Source organism: Solanum lycopersicum, chromosome 8, assembly GCF_036512215.1.
Source record: "Solanum lycopersicum chromosome 8, SLM_r2.1".
NCBI lineage: Eukaryota > Viridiplantae > Streptophyta > Magnoliopsida > Solanales > Solanaceae > Solanum > Solanum lycopersicum.
In genome coordinates this window covers 60,637,473-60,657,333 of record NC_090807.1, presented here as the reverse complement: position 1 = coordinate 60,657,333, position 19,861 = coordinate 60,637,473, and the positions used below count along the sequence as shown (strand labels likewise).

At 37.0% G+C, this 19,861-nt stretch overlaps 2 protein-coding genes across 2 annotated transcripts; both read left to right on the top strand.

Annotated features, from left to right (window-relative positions):
• The first annotated feature begins 229 nt into the window (after positions 1–229).
• LOC101246556 (glucan endo-1,3-beta-glucosidase 6) lies at positions 230–3,612 on the top strand. Its single transcript, XM_004246024.5, has 2 exons — positions 230–2,025; positions 2,437–3,612. The coding sequence occupies exons 1-2, from the start codon at positions 1,682–1,684 to the stop codon at positions 3,560–3,562; spliced, it is 1,470 nt and encodes a 489-aa protein (XP_004246072.1). The 5' UTR covers positions 230–1,681; the 3' UTR covers positions 3,563–3,612.
• Positions 3,613–5,799: 2,187 nt separating this feature from the next.
• Positions 5,800–19,641, top strand: LOC101254121 (DDB1- and CUL4-associated factor homolog 1). Its single transcript, XM_010327357.4, has 14 exons — positions 5,800–6,417; positions 10,717–10,798; positions 10,901–11,017; positions 11,105–11,283; positions 11,370–12,252; positions 12,334–12,431; positions 12,561–12,981; positions 13,112–13,708; positions 13,790–13,969; positions 14,045–14,629; positions 15,627–15,737; positions 16,653–16,771; positions 16,870–18,463; positions 18,599–19,641. Exons 1-14 carry the CDS (start codon positions 6,155–6,157, stop codon positions 19,280–19,282), a joined length of 5,913 nt encoding a protein of 1,970 aa, XP_010325659.2. The 5' UTR covers positions 5,800–6,154; the 3' UTR covers positions 19,283–19,641.
• Positions 19,642–19,861: the final 220 nt, after the last annotated feature.

Here is a 19,861-nt window from a genome sequence, read left to right as displayed (position 1 = left end):
AGTCCCAAATTTTTTTAAAGTTGATCTATTTGAATAACACATTTTAAATACCCCAAACTTCTTTAACTTCACACCAATTTACTTATACAAACAAAATACACTATTTAATATAATCCAAAAAATTCATACTTCAAAAGATTAAATATAAATAATAAATGTAATACAAATAATAATTAAAAATACATATTTTTGACCTCACATCATATATATGATTATGGAGAAAAAAGTATGTGGCATATATTTGGACAAAAACTAAAAAGCAAAAGCAAACATTGATCAAATGTACTAGTTCAGTTGATGCTAGATCACTTGAGTACATATATATATATATCACTAACTTATGTGAAGATATCATCTTAATCTTTCTTTTGACAAGTATTTGTGACTCAATACTCATAAACTCCATAATTTCCTTCACCTTTTTATTGTTAAATTTTTCATTGCTTAACAAGATTGGTTTTCTATAGTAGCGCTACTGTTTTCTTCCTTAGGATGTAAAGTAGTGATCTTTTGAATTTCCCTTTTCTTTTTCTCTGTTTTCATTTCAGAATATGCTTTCTTGCCTCCTTTGATTTGGTATATTTTCAGCTTCTACTAGAAATGATCTTTTTCCCTTTTGAAACCCTTTTTATTTGTCTTCTCAAGCAAGAACCCATGCACAGATGACAGACCACAGTTCTTGAATTCTAAAAACACTCTCTGAGTTGGTGACATGGGTGGTGTAAAAACAGATAAAGTTTTCTTCTTTGTTGTTGTTTGTTAGTTTTGAGCCACTTGAAATTCCAATTCTTGAAGACCCTTTTGGATTCTTGAACTAGTTTGTGAGTGAAAGTTCCAAAAAAGTTATCTTCTTTGTTGTTGTTAGTAAGTTTTGAGCTTCTTGGTATTTGAAGACCCTTTTGGATTCTTCAGCTATTTTGTGAGTGGAAGTTCAAAACAGACACAGTTTTCTTCCTTTTTGTTGTTAGTAAGTTTTGAGCCTCTTGAAATTCCTATTCTTGAAGACCCTTTTGGATTCCTGAGCTAGTTAGTGAGTGAAAGTTCAAAACAGATAAAGTTTTCTTCCTTTTTTGTTGTTAGTAAGTTTTTTGAGCCTCTTGAAGACCTTTTTGGATTTGTGAGTGAAGGTTCAAAACAGACAGTTTTCTTCCTTTTTTGTTGTTAGCCAGTTTTAAGCCTCTTGAAATTCCAATTCTTGAAGACCCTTTTGGATTCTTGAGCTAGTTTGTAAGTGAAAGTAAAGTTCAAAACAGATAAAGTTTTCTTCTTTTTTGTTGTTAGCAAGTTATAAGCCTCTTGAAATTCCAATTCTTGGAGACCCTTTTGGATTCTTGAGCTAATTTATGAGTAAAAGGTCAAAACAAATAAAAGTTCTTTTCTTTCTTGTTGTTAGCAAGTTATAAGCCTCTTGAAATTCCAATTCTTGGAGACCCTTTTGGATTCTTGAGCTAATTTATGAGTAAAGTGTCAAAACAGATAAAAGTTCTGTTCTTTCTTGTTGTTCGCAAGTTATAAGCCTCTTGAAATTCCAATTCTTGGAGACCCTTTTGGATTCTTCAGACATAAAGTTGATCATAGTGTTCTTGCAATGAAACAATTTCAAGTTTAATTTCCTTTTTTCTTGTTTTCAACAAGTTATTGATTCTTGTCTAAAAGAAAGCCTTTCTGGTGTAAAAAGGAGATGAGAATTCTGGGGGTGAAGTATGGTTTGTGGATTTCAATGATTTTGGGGTTTATGGTGTTGGGGAAAGTGTATGGAATAGGAGCAAACTGGGGTACACAAGCAACACATCCATTGCCACCAAACATAGTAGTAAAGTTACTTAAAGACAATGGGATTCAGAAAGTGAAGCTGTTTGATGCAGATTCAGAAATCTTGAATGCCCTCAGTGGCTCTGGAATTGAAGTCATGGTTGGAATACCAAATGAAATGTTGTGGAGTTTAGCTAACAGTTTGGGTGCTGCTGAGAAATGGGTAGAGAAGAATGTCTCCTCACATGTCTCTTCCAACAGTGTTGATATCAAGTGAGTTTAGTTTCTTCTCAATATTCTTCACGCTTTTTAAGTTATATACACTGACAGTATGCAATACTTAATTACATGTATCTCCTTTCTCCATAATTGTAAAAACTACCGCGACTTGCTTGTTGTGTTCGAGCATTTATAAGTATATGATAATATTTGCTAAATCATCAACCATGTTTAAAGGAGTATACAAACAGAGAAAGTCTGAGAAGATTTTAGCTTTTCGATTGAGAATTGTCAATCTAACTTGTTTGTTTTGGCAACATTAGACGAAACATTTCGTATATAGTCAATATTATGCTAATTGTAGCCTAATGAGGTTGGCGCGAGTACTCTCCTGAGTCCTGATATAGCAGTAGCTGGCCTTTTTGCCTTCAATTTTGCTAAATATAAGTTCTTTTGTGTAAACAGATATGTTGCAGTTGGAAATGAACCATTTCTATCTCAGTTAAACGGGACGTTTCTTTCAACAACATTCCCAGCTCTTCAAAACATCCAAGCAGCCCTTATAAAAGCCGGTCTTGGTAATCGGGTGAAAGTCACTATTCCTCTCAATGCTGATGTATACCAGAGTTCAAGTGAAAAACCTTCAACAGGTGATTTTCGCCAAGACATTCGTGATCTCATGGTGAGCATTGTTAAGTTCTTGAGTGACAATGGAGGCGCATTTACTGTCAATATCTATCCCTTTATAAGTCTCTACAATGACCCCAACTTTCCTGCTGACTATGCTTTCTTCGACGGATACTCAAACCCCATCGATGACAATGGGAAAATCTACAACAATGTGTTCGATGCAAATCACGATACCCTCCTTTCGGCATTGCAGAAAAATGGATTCCCAAATATGTCGATTATAATAGGGGAAATCGGATGGCCAACAGACGGAGACAATAATGCAAACTTGAAAGCTGCCCAGAAGTTCAACCAAGGATTCATGACTCACATTTCAGGTGGAAAGGGGACACCAATGAGACCTGGCCCTATAGATGCTTACCTTTTCAGTCTGATTGACGAGGACGCGAAAAGCATTCAGCCCGGTAACTTTGAGCGCCATTGGGGAATATATTACTTCGATGGTACGCCTAAATACAAGCTTTCTTTAGGTGCAAACAATGGAGGTGGTTTAGTACCAGCAAGTGGTGTTCGTTACCTGTCTCGTCAGTGGTGCGTGTTGTCACCCTCAGCTAGCCTTGATGATCCTCAGCTAGCTGATAGTGTAGGCTATGCATGTTCACATGCTGATTGCACCAGCCTCGGGCACGGGACATCATGTGCTGATCTAGATGCTCGTGGCAACGTTTCGTATGCATTCAACAGTTACTATCAGGAAAACGACCAGCAATCGAGTGCCTGCAAGTTTCCTAACCTTTCCATGATCACAAACACAGATCCGTCACCATCGGGCGGAACATGTAAATTCAAGATCATGATCCAAGCAACTAGTCCTAGCAGCCATAAGAACAATGCATTTACAACTAAGCCTGTCAATGTGATGTTTCTGTTTGTAGTTTCTTTGTTGTTGAGTGTTTTATAGAACTTGTTGAGTCATATTTATGTATTTTCCATCATGATTTTTGTTTACTACATCACTCTGCTCCTCTGTTTGGCACCATTCTTTTTAGGTCTATAATTTTTACAATTTTTGAAGTTTTTTTGTTTTGGAATCAAGACGTGGATATTATAGTACTTCATCCGTTTCTATTTTCATGTCGTCTTTATTAAAAATAGATCTGAATGTTACCTAATATTTGTTTTTTAAGAGAATGAATACATAAATAACACTATTCTTTCTATAGGGGAGCAACTATCTTGCGGTTCGTCTTAATAATAGTATTCGAAAATTAAACTTAGCAAAACAGAAATGAACAAGAAAGAAGAATATTTGATTTGAGCACACTTAATTCATATATCTCCTTGAGGAACTTAATCTTCTCATAATATTTGAGGTAGATGATATAAAGTCATTATTTTGCATTAATTTTTGATTTGATACGTGGTGTTAATGTTTGATGATGTGTATTAGATCGATAGTATCAAGATGAATTTTAGCATCAAGTATTCATAATACATTAGTCTTTATATGATAAGTTTAGAGCTACAAATTCAAATTTATAAAGATTTGTACCTCAATTGCTTGCGATGACCGAGTCTCATGTTGATAACATTTATTTTAGGGATAACGTACAAGTACCCCCTTAATCTATACCCGAAATCTCAGAGATACACTTATTCTATACTAAGGTCCTATTACCCCCATGTACTTATTTTATTAATAATTTTCTACCCCTTTTCGGCCTACATGACACTATCTTGTGGGCTCAACGGTGGTTGACTTTTTTCTTCAAACTAGTGTCACGTAGGCCGAAAAGGGGTAAAAAATTACTTATAAAATAAGTTCGGGAGGGGGGGAGGGTAGTAGGTTCTTAGTATAGTATAAGTGTGTCTCTAGAATTTCGACATAGATTGAGGTGGTAGTTATGCATTTTCCGATTATTCTAATATATCTTCGAGGTTTAAATTTATCAGTTACATATTTCACTATAAGTATTAGTTAAAATCAAAATTATCTTGAAATTATTCATCCTTTATAAAAGGTGAAATCTCAAAATTATAACTGAGATAACCATATTTTGAAGCAAACAATATTAAGAGATCGATTGATTGAAACAAGTTATTTTGAAATAAATTGTTTCATCACATTTATAAAATAACTTATTCCATTATTGAGATATAAATAACAGAATAAATAATTATAAAATTACCTTGTATCTCCAATCAAACATGTAAAATAATGTTACAATTTAATAATGAGATTATTATTTCTTATACACCAAATGGCTCACCAGAAATATAATTATACTACAAGCTAAACAATAAACTGGGTCAAGCCTCATTAACATATTTAAATAATTGGTTTTAAATAATCCAATTATGCTTAACCTAGTGAAGTGTGTAGGACCATGGTTGAACCATCCTAAAAATTCAAACAATAAACGGCTTTTTAAACATAATTTTTGTTCATTATCTTGATATAGCATATTTAAAAATTATTTATCGTCTATAATTGTTATACTATTTGTATTAAAAGTAAATAATATATACAATATAAACGTACTACAAATATATAAAAATGTGTGTTTACTTGTTTTGACAAATAAATAAATTACACTTATATTAAAAAAGAACTATGCCTATAATACAGATGTATTTCGCAATGTATAAATATTAAGTTTTATATGCAATACAAATGTATTAAAATGTTTTGATAAAAAAATTACACTATATATCAAAAGTGAATTCTACGTATATTTGAAATCATGCAGCTACAAATAGTAAATATTTTCTAAAGAAAGTATATTTAGGTAAGTTTCCCCGCATTGAAAGTGTTAGGTTTTTAATTTATAGAGGGAAAAACTACACAAATTAGACCCTATTAGACAAAATATTTATTGAAATTGAACACAACCTAATATATTTATTATAAATTTAATCCATATTGCAAACTATTTATCTTATTCTCTTCTTGTTCTATTCACTAAATCGATGTTGATACCATTAAGAATATATATTCTAATAATATCAAAACAATCAATTGAACCGTCCTTTTACTGAAAAACTGCCTCTTTTTCCTTGACGCCATTATTGCTATAAGAGAATTTATGTACTCTATTGATATCAAGAAATAATTGAATAATAATTTCACTGAAATATTATTTCTTCATCTTTGATACCATTGGAATATATATCAAAGAAGTAATACTCATTTTCAACATGTAGGATTAAAATTTAAAAAATGGCCATGATTGTATTTTCCCTTAAAATGGCCAATTTAGTGAACTTTACCCTTTTGGGGTTTTTGCTGTTAAAACTTCATCGGGCTTTTCATTCGGGTCGGGTCATGAATTATTCGGGTCGAATGATTCTTCGAGACTCCACTTTCCTTCTTCGCTGTTTTCACACATATAACACAAAAAAGCATGGAGGCGTGGGTTTTTTCTCTACTCTCTCTCTAGAGCATTTGTATTTGCAGAATTACTTCAAACACTTTCTCTCTCTACATATCTGAAAAACCCTAGTTTATTTTTTCTTTTTTGAATTTTTTGGTGATTTTTGTGTGAGTTGTAATATGGAAGAGGAGCCGCAACAACAACAATCATTGGCGGCGGAAGGGGAGGAGGAGCGGCAGACGGAGACGGTTCCTACGGAGGAGCATGAGGAGGAAGAAGGAGAAGAAGCGGGAGGTGGAGAGGAAGATGAAGAAGAGGCGGAAAGTGAAGGGTTGATCATTAAGGCACAAGCGTTGATGGAGAAGATTACTGCTTTGCCTGATAACCCTAACCCCAATACTATCCATGCTCTTTCTTCTCTTTTTGAAACCCAAGAAGCTAGGTACAGTTTTTTTTTTTTTGTTGATAAAGTAGTAATTTAGTGATGCTGGGTTTCTAACTCAAGAGTCCAGGTATATAATGGTTATATATATATATATATATATATATATGCCTTGAGCTGGAATTCACTTTTTTTTTTCATTTCTTGAACTTTTTGGTGATTTTGAATTTCTGGTTTAAGTGAAGTGATATTTGGGTTGAAGTGTGATTTTGTGGGTTTTTGGGATTATATTGATGCACAAGAAAGGTGTGGCCTAGTTGTAATGAAGTGGTTGAGAACCTGAGGTCTCAAGTTTAAATCTCAACAGAGACAAAAACACTTAGGACAAAGTTACCTGAAACCTATTGCAGGTTGCTGGTTGGAGGTGGCAAGTATCCGGGAAATTAGTCGAGGTGCGCGAAAACTGGTCCGTACACCACAGTCCTTGGGAAAAAGAAAAAAAGAAAGAATTCTACTCTGCAATGTTTGTCTATGCATGTCTATTGATGATTTAATGTTTAGCTAGCAGATAAGTATGCTGTTACTATGTGCATATTGGAGTATTTCAGTCCTTAGATATATAATAGTAGGGTACTTGAATTCTGTTAATATATATACTGGTCTCTCTCTATCTCTTTTTTCAATTCTGATAAATTTTTCCTAGTTAAAAATGTAGTAACATGTGGTTTATTTGTAGCTTTTTGAATTGACCCCCATTGAAGAAAGAGAAAAATAGAATCTATCAGACTCAGATGGGTAAATAATCAGTGAGAGGGGATGAATGTCGTGAGTTATGGGTGTGGCTTTGCTCGTTTATCTTCTTTGTAGTTATAATTAACTGCAGATACTGGTTCCATATAATTTTATTTAGTTTTAATGTTTCTGGTCCTGGTCGTGAAAAGATAAGGGTGTATTGGGTTCTAGGTGCATCATGTCTTCTGTATTAGCGTGAAATAGTACACTTACATCTTTGTGACACCATTGTGCTATTTGGACAACGGTCAATTATAAAATTCTGCCTCTCTCAATGCTGTCCCTCGATTCTCAACAGAGCCCTCCTTCCTCATATTAGAAGACCAAATCTGTTTCCTAAACAACATCTTTTTCTCGCATTTTGTATATCCTGATGATGCATATTTTACTACGATTGTACCTCACATGCACTGCAGCTTCTGGATTTTGTTTCCATCACTACCAGTTAATTGGTTGGGATTACCAGCCTGACCAAACTCTAAAGATTAAGATAGAACGAAGAGTTCCTGTCCACAACTATATGCCTATCAATAGCTGTACTTGGAGTTGAGCTAATTGTATAGGCATAGGGGGAGCTGGACACATATATCAAAAGCTCAATGCCGAATTTGGGGAACCACTATCTATGCATGTATTTTCAGCCTAGATTGACAAATCTCTTGCTTCTTGGGTGGTGTCGCGAAAATGGTGCTTGCGTTGTGGGAGACTAAGTTGCTCGGAATCTTTACTTTTGGTGCTGCACCTATGTCGACACGACATGAGTGTGGGTGTGGGTGGGGACCGTGTATGATTCGGTCAACCTATTTTGGGCACTTTGATCAAAATCAATGGGGAAAATCTGGATAATTTCTATGATTTTTGTAATCAATACAGAAACTAAGGTGAAATTGAAGGAAATGGAATACATTTTTTAAATAGAAAGTCATATGTCACTCCTTTTCCTTGATCTCCTTTCAGGATTCTCTTCAAATTCTCCACATAATATCTCATAATTGAGGTTTTATAACTTTACTTTTTAGATATTTTCAATTATATTTAGGCGAGTCCACATGCCCGTATTCATACATAGATCCATATCCTCGAATATTAAAAATTAGATCATGAAGGATCCGATCTTTAGATCCGCACTGGTATCGGACGCCTGCACCCGAGTTCGAACAACTTAGGCGGGATATCCCTGCCCTGGATGAAGGGGTGCGAACCAACCCAAGTGGGCTCTGACATCATTTTAATTGCTAACCAAACATTTTTAATTCAGTCAATTTGTATATTCATATTAAAATGGAGCTTGAAGAGATGAATTTACTTTAAATAGAACTATACCTCCATATTAGGGTGCAACTTTTGGATTGGTTGATATTTTTAATTTTTCCATATTGTATATAGATGAGGCAAAATGTTTGAGGATGTCAGAATTAAGTTTCTAAATTATATTGACATTGCTAAGAACTGGGCTTTTAATTAGATTGAGAAAGAAAAAATGGAAGTGCATCTGAGTAAAGCATCAATTTTGCATTGTCTATCTTATGTGGTTCTGAACACTTTTCCTAGTTTCTATGCTAAAACAAAATTCTTGATCAAAATTTTTAGTCACAAACGTATACATTCTCCATCTCATTTTTATGTGACGCTGTTTGATTGGGCACACAATTTAAGAAAGTAAAAAAGCCTTTTTGGAACTTGTGGTTTAAAACAAGCTATAAATATTTGTGAAGCTATAAATCATCTCATTAAGGGTAAAATGAGAAGTTAAAAGTTAATTTATTTTTGAATATAGAAAGGTATCATTCTATTTGTGATAAACTAAATATGAAAGTTTATTACATGGATTGGAAAAGGGGGTAATTAGTTTTGGAGAAATTTCGCACCCAAGGGTGTGTGCTCTAGTTGCCATTGCAGTAGGTTGGAAGCCATGAGGTATCAGGTTCCAACTCTGCAGAGGCAGATATCACGAGGTTATTTCTTCCATTTGTCAAAGCCTTGGTGGACATTGTTACTTAGTACTTTGTGTTGGTAGGAGGTAGCAGGTTCTCCGTGAAATCGGTTGTGGTGCATGCAAGTTGATATCACGGTTATTGAAATAAATTATATCCGAGACATTTTAATTATGGAACTTGGATACTTGGTGGAAAATATTATAATAATACAAGAGAAAGGCCTATGTTACTAGTATGCATGTGAATATATAGGAGTAACGTTACCTTTATTTAAAAAAATGAAAAGGAAGGCCTATGTTACTATGCCACTTTTGGAATAAACCATCATTTCTTGTCATTGATTGAATTTTCTCAATTGCTCACAGTACAATCCTATTGGTTTTATGATGGTGAAAAGGGTCCTATGATGTCAAACCAGTTAGCCTTAGCCCTTTGCTAAATTATGTGAAACCAATTTTCAAATTTTGAATACAATAAAATACATACAAGTGGGGGTGTACGGAGGATAGAGTGTACTCTCAGATCTTACCTCTACCTTGTGTGAGGTAGAGATATTGTTTTCGATAGATCTTCGACTCAAAAAAAGCATTTTCAAAGCAGGTTTGAAGTGCATTGTGAAAGAAGCTCTAATGAAAATATAGTAGATTGAAAATAAAAACAATAATCATAACTACCAGTACTTACCGGATAATATTGGGTTCTATGTTAGTTTTTTGCTTAACTGGTCAGTCTGAATGATATATGTTGATCTTGAAGTAGTTGAATCTTTTTCTTTTTATTTCTGTGTAAAGGTTTTAGGTTTACTTCATTAAAGGACCTGCGCACTCGTACACATCAGTAATTGAGGGAACAGTGGATGGGGAGCTAATTCATTTGCATTTTTAGTATAGTTGCTCCCAGTGTCCATTTTGTGATAAAGAATGCAATTTTTTGGTCTGTGTGAATCTTGCCTTTATGACAGTTTTGTATTTGTGCTGCATATTATTCATGATTCTTAGTTGTTGCGATGCTTAAGATTATGTTGATTATGTTTGTTAGAAACTGCCGTAAATCTCTGTTATGTTTCATGTTGTGTTCGGTACCAGCAAATTGAAAGGTAGAGTGCTATTTTATTTCAACACAGTTTTAAGATGGGTATCAAGAAGTTATGACATAGTAATTTTATTATTATTATATGTAGTGGGATACTATTGAAGTGTTACATGACATTTTTGTAAAGTAGGGTGAAGTTTTGTATATGTATAAGCATGAGTATGCTGGTATGAAACATCTGTGTACATCACGTTAGTTCTCACAGGTTTTGAAGAGTTCGAGCAACATAGCTCTACATTATAACAACGTGCTAAATTACATTAGGAATCATACTCCGCAATTGCCTCTTTTTAGTTCTTTGTTGTTATCAGATTCAAATTCCAAGTCAGTACTTCCCAACGACTGTTCCCTCCTTGGGAAATTTTGAAAAAAACATGATAATTGAGTTAAGTCACAGTAACAACGTGGGGCTTGGTCTTGTTTCTTGTTTGCATTATTCATATACGTCAATTTCTCGTCAGATAGGTGAAACAAATCATCTTTGTCTCACTGGATTAAACAAAACAAATGACATATCTGTTCACTCTTTCAAGTGCAGTTACATGGAAGAGAATGGTCATGCTGCTCCTAATAATGGCCGATCTTCCCATAATGTTGGACGGCTAGGGAACCTTATCCGGGTAGCTTTAGAATCTCTTACTTTACTTCTTTGATTTTTTTTTCTGTACATATACGGAGTGTTGCAGTATTTACTACTCACTTCCCGTCATCTCTCCCTGCAGGACAATGATGAATTCTTTGAACTGATATCTTCGAAGTTCCTAACTGAGAGGAGATATTCAGTTTCTGTGAAGGCTGCTGCTGCAAGGCTGCTTTTTAGCTGTTCACTGACATGGATGGTAGAGTTCTATTCTTGATTATTTTATTTATAAATTTTCTTGGTCATGGTTATTCATGTAGATTAATTTGTCGCAAATGGAATCCAGTATCCACATGTTTTTGAAGACCCTGTGCTTGAAAATTTAAAAAGCTGGACAACGGACGACACAATCAGATTATCTGGTGATGATCATTATTGGAAGCATGAGTCAGGTGATCGGAGGTCCTCCGATTCTGAGATGCTGAAGACCTACTCTACTGGACTTCTTGCTGTATGTTTGGCAAGGTATGATCTTAGGCCCATACCTTTTGTTGGTTATATTTCACATTTCCTGTTGCAAATTTATTCATTCTTTGCTCTATTGATGGTAGTGGTGGTCAAGTAGTCGAAGATGTATTAACATCTGGGCTCCCAGCAAAACTCATGCACTATCTTCGGATTAGAATTTTAGGGGAGACCACCACAAGCCAAAGAGATGCAACATCTTTGTTGGATGGCAAAGCATCATCTACAGGTACTGGTGTGAGAGCTAGAGAGGAATGTAGAAGTAGATTCCGGCAAGTTGCCGAAAGTTCTCATTTAGATATACCCAGAGTAGCGGAAGATGGACTTCATGGTGATCAAATTCTGGATAAGGATCGCGATAGAAGTGCCAGTAGGCATATGCATGGGGATGAACGTTGGACAGATGAAGAGCCACCTGATTCTATGGCTATGGATGATGATAATTGTCAGGCAGATGGAGATGGCGAAGAAAGATGGCATATTAGAGATTTACGTGACGGAAAGGCAAAGCCTGGTAACAGATCCGTAAGGGAAGACGAATATGATGAGAGTGCTAGAGATGAGTTGTCAAGACGCAGGGTGAATCGTGGGTGGACAAGACACAGAGGACGGGGAAGGGTGACTGAGGGTGTTCCGGATAATGAAGCAGCTTTGACCTCTCCAGGGTCTGCTAGTAGATTGAGTGGGCAATCTCGCAGTAGAAATTTAAACCGGAATCAAGAGTTGAGAAGAGCACCTGATAACAAGAAGAATTTGAGTAGGACAAATGTTGATGGTTTTGGGATGGAGAGGGATGAAAATGATGAATGTTTCCGAGAATGTAAAGTCGGCTCCAAGGATATCACAGATCTAGTGAAGAAAGCTGTTGGAGCTGCTGAAACAGAAGCAAAAACAGCTAATGCTCCAGCGGAAGCTGTTAAAGCAGCAGGCGATGCTGCTGCAGAAGTAGTCAAGAGTGCTGCTTTTGAGGTTGGTCTTTACTTCTTATCCAGTTTATATTGATGTTTATTTTTAAGACCATCTCATTTCTATGTTATCTCTGTATCTCAGGAATTTAAGAAGTCAAATGATGATGAGGCTGCAGTTTTGGCTGCTTCAAAAGCTGCATCTACAGTCATTGATGCTGCTATTGCTGTTGAAGTTTCAAGGTTGGTGTGTCATTTTTTATATGAGCGATCCTCGATTGATGACTGGGAAGACATTTTATTTTGCATTCATCTGCTACTTTCTGTTGATTTGCAGTTAATTTATATTAACGTGGTGCTGATATATTGTAGGAGTGCTATTTCTGAAGGTGAATCACAAGACATAAAAGCAACAGCTCAAGAAGCAAATGAAGATGTTGATGAATTCTTCATTCTGGATAGTGACTCTCTTGCAAAGTTGCGAGAGAAGTTCTGCATCCAGTGTCTTATTATTTTGGGAGAGTATGTTGAAGTTCTTGGTCCTGTATTGCACGAAAAAGGAGTCGACGTGTGTATTGGGCTACTGCAACGTAATTCCAAGCATAAAGAGGGGTGCAGACTTTCACTTCTTTTGCCTGATGTTCTGAAGCTGATCTGTGCTTTGGCTGCACATCGGAAATTTGCTGCAGTATTTGTGGATCGTGGCGGCATGCAAAAATTGCTTGCTGCCCCAAGAGCTCCTCAGACTTTTTGTGGCCTTTCTTCATGCTTATTCGCTATTGGGTCAATTCAGGTAACTGTCTCTCTCCATTTTTTACTCCTTTTTATTGTTATAATTTGGCTGTGTACCTTAAATTTTGATTCATTGTGGTTCTTGAAATTTTAGTTGCCGTCTCAATAACTTTGGAAAATTGATTTCACAGGGAATAATGGAACGTGTTTGCACTCTTCCTTCAAGCATTATACATCAGGTGGTTGAGTTGGCGCTTCAGCTTCTTGAATGTCCTCAAGATCTAGCCAGAAAAAATTCTGCCTTGTTTTTTGCGGCTTCATTTGTTTTCAGAGCTGTCGTAGATGCTTTTGATGCTCAGGATGGTTTACAGAAAATGCTTAATCTCTTGCAAGATGCTGCATTAGTGAGGTCTGGAGCTTCTTCGGGGGCATTAACTGCTTCAGGGTCATTACGGAGTGACAGATCACCACCAGAGGTTCTGACTGCTTCTGAGAAGCAGATAGCATATCACACATGTGTCGCACTTCGACAGTACTTCAGAGCACATCTTCTCTTGCTGGTGGATTCAATTCGTCCTAATAAAAGTGTTCGCAGTGCTGGACGAAATATCCCAAGTGTTCGGGCTGCATCTAAGCCTCTTGACATTAGTAATGAGGCTATGGATGCAGTTTCCCGTTTAATCCAGAAAGATCGGAGACTTGGTCCTGCAGCTGTTAGAGCCCGCTGGCCTGTAGTTGACAAGTTTTTAAATTGCAATGGGCATATTACAATGTTGGAATTGTGTCAGGTAATTCATACTTCTACGAATTGTTCATTCTTTCTACCTGCATTTGCTTTCTGGTTTACTTACTATTTTTTTCAAATGTAGGCTCCACCTGTTGAGCGTTATTTGCACGACTTGCTTCAGTATGCTCTTGGTGTACTTCATATCGTCACTTTAGTACCTTACAGCCGTAAACTTATTGTTAATGCAACATTAAGCAATGATCGTGTGGGTATAGCTGTTATATTGGATGCAGCTAACAGTGCCGGTTATGTAGAACCTGAGGTATGATCTTAATGAACGTCTCATTCTCTCGCTGTAGCTATTCAGATGCTTATTCATTTATTTTCATGTTGGTAGATTGTTGAAGCAGCATTGAACGTGTTAGTTTGTCTTGTATGTCCTCCACCTTCAATCAGCAATAAACCATCTGTATCTACACAAGCACAGCAAACCAATGCTGTCCAATCTGCAAACACTCCTGGTGTGGAGACCAGAGACCGGAATGCAGACCGGAGTGAGACCAGAGACAGAAATGCAGAGCGGATTCTTCCAGATCGAGCTGTTAATATCTCCAGTCAGAATGAAAATAGAGAATCTACTTTACCAGATCGTGGAAGCACAGCAGTTCCTGGCACATCTGCGGTCAGTGGCACTTCTCAAGGGCCCGTGTCTACAGTGACATCAGGATTAGTTGGAGACCGAAGAATATCACTAGGTGCAGGAGCTGGTTGTGCTGGCCTTGCTGCTCAACTTGAACAATGTTACCGTCAAGCGAGAGAAGCTGTTAGGGCAAACAATGGTATTAAGGTCCTCCTGCAGCTCCTCCAGCCACGGATAGTTACTCCTCCAGCTGCAATTGACTGTCTTCGTGCTCTTGCTTGCCGAGTACTTCTTGGTTTGGCTAGAGATGATACAATTGCACATATATTAACAAAACTTCAGGTAGGTTGGTCTGACATCATAATTGCTGTTTCCTGCATGGTTGACATTGTTGATTTTAAAGGGTCGGTGTGATAACTGGTTGATGTGATTTTTGCTGCAGTCATTGTTTCTAACATTTTTTTCACCTTTGATGTTTCTCCAAATAGTTAAAAGGTTGATCCTATTTGCAATTAGTTGTTAGAGAAAATGTTATATGCCACATGTTTATAAATTTAAACCAGCGCAAACGACATTGGATGTCACCCCTAACTTATGGTTTATAGCTTGTAAGCACTTTCGGTTTGATCAAACTTTTTTCTATGTTATCCTCTATAAATACTCTTCCTAAGCATAAATTCTAATTATATCTCTATTCTATTTGCATTATTAGTTCCTTTTTTTAATGTAAAGATACTTTTAAATCTATCTATTTTGTAAATAGATTTAAGTATATCTTAGTCAATTGTTAAGGATGTTTTTGTCATTTGAACAGATAAACCGCTAAGCTTTTTTCCGAGCTGCTTACTATTATTTCAGGGCTTCTCTTAAAGCACCTAACTATTTATTTATAAAATCAGCTTCGACACCTAAAAAGCTACAACTGTTCTTCAATAAGGCATACTCGTCAACTGCTTTTAATGAAGCTAAACTGAAATGTGCTCTTAGTTTCAGGCATGCTACCTTTTCAGATTTTTTAGGATATCTGTGTCGCTTTATTGTTATTCGTTGTCTTGTTTCCAGGGGGATATGCTAGTGAGCGACGTGATCCTAAAGCACTTTGTTTTTTACCTACTTCTGTGTTGCAGCTAGTGCAGATCTGAATTATTTAGTAATGTAGTAAAATTCAATTAGAACGAGCATTTAACATTTTCTCTAAGTTTTTATTGAACTTAAAAAATCAATATATTCAAGACTCAATGTGGCTGATGACCATTTATACGCTATCAGTTTGAAAGATTGATCTTTTGGTGATGGATGTTCAGATGTACTTTAAATCATTCTTCTTTTTGTGGTCTAGGTTGGGAAGAAGTTGTCAGAACTCATACGAGATTCAGGAAATCAGACTCCTGGCAGTGAACAGAACCGGTGGCAAGCAGAACTTGCACAGGTGGCTATTGAGCTTATTGGGGTAAGAAGACAGTACCTATTTCTTTCTCTGTATAATTTCTTAGTTCGTGGAGTGGAAAAAAGGGGGCTTGGGTAGAAAGTTGGATGATACTTTTGATTTGATGATGCATTTTCACTGGTTTTCTGCTGTGTTCAAAGCAAAGAAATGGGACAATCATTTTGATGATCTCTTTGGATGAAGGGAAAATGGGAGGGGAAAGAGAAGCAACTATTTTGTTTCTGTAATTCAGCTTTTCGACTTCTCCACATCTGGATTTCGTTTTGTAAGGTCTCAAGTGTTAATCTTATTAAGAATATTCCCCCCTCCATTCTTAACTCTTTGTTAAGCCACGCTTTCTTCATGACTATATGTGATTATGTGCATTACACTAATAATTTTGAAGAATATATCTATAATCTCTAGTGCTGGCTTACTTTACACGCGCGCGCGTGCACACGCGCACACGCTTGTTTAAGTTCTATTTTCACGCAGAGTAAGGTAGCTGGTTTGATTAGCAAGCAAACGGTGAGGAGAAAATGTGAATAGATTATTGTTGGTTTTGGATAGACAAGTGTTATTATTTTTGAAATCTAATGAGGATGATTAGTTGTTATATCACATGTACCAGTTTCAAAAAAAAAAGGGAAGTTGATTAGTAACGTGAACAAGGTGCTCATCATCATTATCATTATGTGCACTTGTATCAGTTTATTTCAGTTTAATTTTTGGAGAAAGGGAAATTTTTGACCTAAGGATCAGAATTAACTACATATCATGACAAAACCAAAAGAGTAGGTCAAGCATTTGGTATGACAATAGTTTATTAGGTTGCTTAATACATTCATCTTTCTAGTGTACTCCGCAGAGTTGTCTTTCTTTCCTTTTCCTCTTTTGTTAATTTGTAGGAGTATGGGTTCTTTTTCAATTGTTTTGCAGGTTGTAACTAATTCTGGCCGTGCAAGTTCTCTGGCTGCTACAGATGCTGCGACCCCCACATTAAGGCGTATAGAGAGAGCTGCTATAGCTGCTGCTACTCCGATCACATATCATGCAAGGTAAATTGACGTTTGCTCCAAATGTAAATTTGAGCAACATGGTTTTTTTCTTTTTGCCTTATATACTAGTTTCTGACCTCCTTTATGTTTGAGTTCAGGGAACTTTTACTTCTCATCCATGAACACCTACAAGCTTCTGGTCTGACAGACACTGCAACTATGCTTCTTAAGGAGGCTCAGTTGACACCTTTGCCATCTTTAGCTGCTCCATCATCTCTGGCACATCAAACATCAGGGCAGGAGACATCATCAGTTCAAATTCAGTGGCCATCTGGTCGTGCACCTAGAGGATTTTTGTCAGCTAAACCGAAACTTCCACCATTGGATGAGGATGGGGGATTGAAATCTGAGTCAATTGTCTGTTCTTCAAGAAGGAAGCCATTGGCCTTTTCGTCTGCTCGTAGTTTGTCCTCAAAATCTTTTCCTGTTGAAGTCTCTCCATCTACATCAGGCTGCAAATTCAGTAATTCGAGAAAGTGTGCCACACCTATAGCTACATCAGAAACTCCATTACTATCTACAGTGAAAGCTGGTGGAGATCCAGACATCATGTTTAAAACTCCCATTGTATTGCCAATGAAACGCAAGTTAACTGATCTGAAGGAAAGTGGATCAGTATCGTCAGTTAAGCGACTCAATACTGGTGAACATACAGTCAGATCTCCGGTTTGTGTCACTCCAAATTCGTTCCGTAGAAGTGGTCTACCATCAGATACTAATGTGCCTTCAACACCGAATTCTACTTTGAGAGAGATCCATAATCGACCTGGCTCAAGTGCTTTTCCAACTGAAGGTGATGATACTCCTATGCTGTCGTCTTCTCAACATGGTCTTCTAAGTGACACACAACCCTCAAATGCGGAGCGGTTAACCTTGGACTCTCTGGTTGTTCAGTACTTGAAGCACCAGCATCGCCAATGTCCTGCTCCCATCACAACGTTACCGCCTCTTTCGCTCTTGCACCCTCACGTCTGTCCTGAACCAAAACGAAGCCTTGATGCACCATCAAATGTAACATCACGGCTTAGTACTCGTGATTTTAGAAGTTTGAATGGTGGGACACATGGAAAGCGTAAGGATCGACAATTCGTCTACAGTAGATTTCGACCGTGGCGCACTTGCCGGGATGATGCTGGTGTCTTATTGACTTGTGTCTCTTTTATGGGAGATTCTTCGCAAATTGCTGCTGGCACCCATTCTGGAGAGCTGAAAATATTTGACACTAACAGCAGCAGTATCTTAGAAAGCTTCACCAGTCACCAGGCACCTTTAACACTTCTACAGTCCTACCTTTCCGTTGAGACACAGCTTCTCTTGTCTTCAAGTTCTCACGATGTGCGGTTATGGGATGCAACTTCTGTTTCAGCTGGGCCTAAGCATTCATTTGAAGGCTGTAAAGCTGCTCGATTTAGCAATTTCGGTACAACGTTTGCTGCATTGTCTGCGGAGCAATCTCGGCGCGAGATTCTTCTGTATGACACTCAAACCTGCCAAGTGGAACTGAAACTTACAGACACATCCAATATTCCTTCAGGCCGAGGACATATGTATTCTCTTGCACATTTTAGCCCATCAGACAATATGCTTCTCTGGAACGGTGTCTTATGGGATACTCGTGGTTCTGGCCCAATTCACCGTTTTGATCAATTTACTGACTATGGTGGCGGGGGCTTTCATCCTGCTGGCAATGAGGTAAAGCCATTCCATTCATTTTCCTTTGGGTGGATAGTATTTCTGATGCTAAATCCTTTAAACAATTTTTCATTTATTCTCACCTTTGTGGATCCTTAGTTTTACCTTTGCTGAAACTATTATCTTTGTGGATAGGTCATCATAAATTCGGAGGTATGGGATTTGCGGAACTTCAGGCTTCTGCGAAGTGTACCGTCTTTGGACCAGACTGTAATAACATTTAATGCTAGTGGTGATGTGATATATGCCATCTTGAGAAGAAATCTTGAGGATGTCATGTCCGCCTTCCAGACACGTCGTGTTAAACATCCTCTCTTTGCTGCTTTCCGTACGGTGGATGCTGTTAACTACTCCGACATTGCAACCATTCCAGTCGACCGTTGTGTACTTGACTTTGCGACGGAGCCAACTGATTCATTTGTTGGACTGGTAACAATGGATGACCAAGATGAGATGTACTCTTCTGCTAGAGTGTATGAAATTGGTCGGAGGAGGCCAACTGAGGATGATTCAGACCCTGATGATGCTGAAAGTGAAGATGAAGATGAAGACGATGATGATGACATTGACGAAGAAGCAATCCTTGGAACGGATCTTGATGGGGACGGTGAAAGCGATGCAGATGATTTGAGCAATGATGATGATAGTGTGAGTGAGCTTGATGACGAAGAAGACGAAGACGGTGACTTCATTGTAGATGGTGTGGACTTCGGTGGTGGAGGTATATTGGAGATTGTGACAGATGGTGAAGATGAAGATGACAGTGAGCTTGTTGAATCCTTTAGTAGTGGGGATGATGATGATGATGATCTGTTGTAAGGTAAATGGCCTTGGCTTTCAGTTTAGATGTAATCAATGGATATATATTATCTTCTCATATAATTTGCTTGGCCAGTCTTATTAACATTTTTTATGCATTTTAGGGAAGGGTAAAGATTACCTTTTTCCTCTAGTTTTGAGTTCTTTTCCAGTTTTATTTTATGCTGAGGCTTTTGTGCATATATGAGTCAGACATGAAAGAGATTATGCTACAAGAAATCTCTTTATATACCCCATCTTAAAGCTTAAGTCTCCCTGTTTTTTTTGTTTCTCACCCGGTGATCGGAGCCCATATGAGGTGGCACTCTGAATTGGATTTTATCTATATTCGAGATTTAAATTCGAGGTCTTTGATTAAAGTATTCGCAGATTATTGTTATTAAATTATTTATCATTTATTTAATACATGTATCTCTTCAATATAAAATAATATTTTTTCCGTCTCAATTTATCTTCGTTTTGCGAGAGTCAAATAGTTTAAGCTTGACCTACAGTTTTATGCATAAGTTTGACCTATAGTTTTACGCATGTAATCTGGAATATTAAATGAAATTTATACATTTGTTTAAAAGGTAGTAC

What these genes read in the sequence shown, in the direction of transcription:
- LOC101246556 (XM_004246024.5), top strand. Translation starts at nt 1,682, where the DNA reads ATGAGAATTCTGGGGGTGAAGTATGGTTTGTGGATTTCAATGATTTTG. An exon ending in TCCAACAGTGTTGATATCAA is followed by an intron (nt 2,026 to 2,436) that starts GTGAGTTTAGTT and finishes TTGTGTAAACAG; the next exon opens with ATATGTTGCAGTTGGAAATG.
- LOC101254121 (XM_010327357.4), top strand. Translation starts at nt 6,155, where the DNA reads ATGGAAGAGGAGCCGCAACAACAACAATCATTGGCGGCGGAAGGGGAG. An exon ending in ATTGCTGTTGAAGTTTCAAG is followed by an intron (nt 12,432 to 12,560) that starts GTTGGTGTGTCA and finishes GATATATTGTAG; the next exon opens with GAGTGCTATTTCTGAAGGTG. An exon ending in ATATATTAACAAAACTTCAG is followed by an intron (nt 14,630 to 15,626) that starts GTAGGTTGGTCT and finishes TTTGTGGTCTAG; the next exon opens with GTTGGGAAGAAGTTGTCAGA.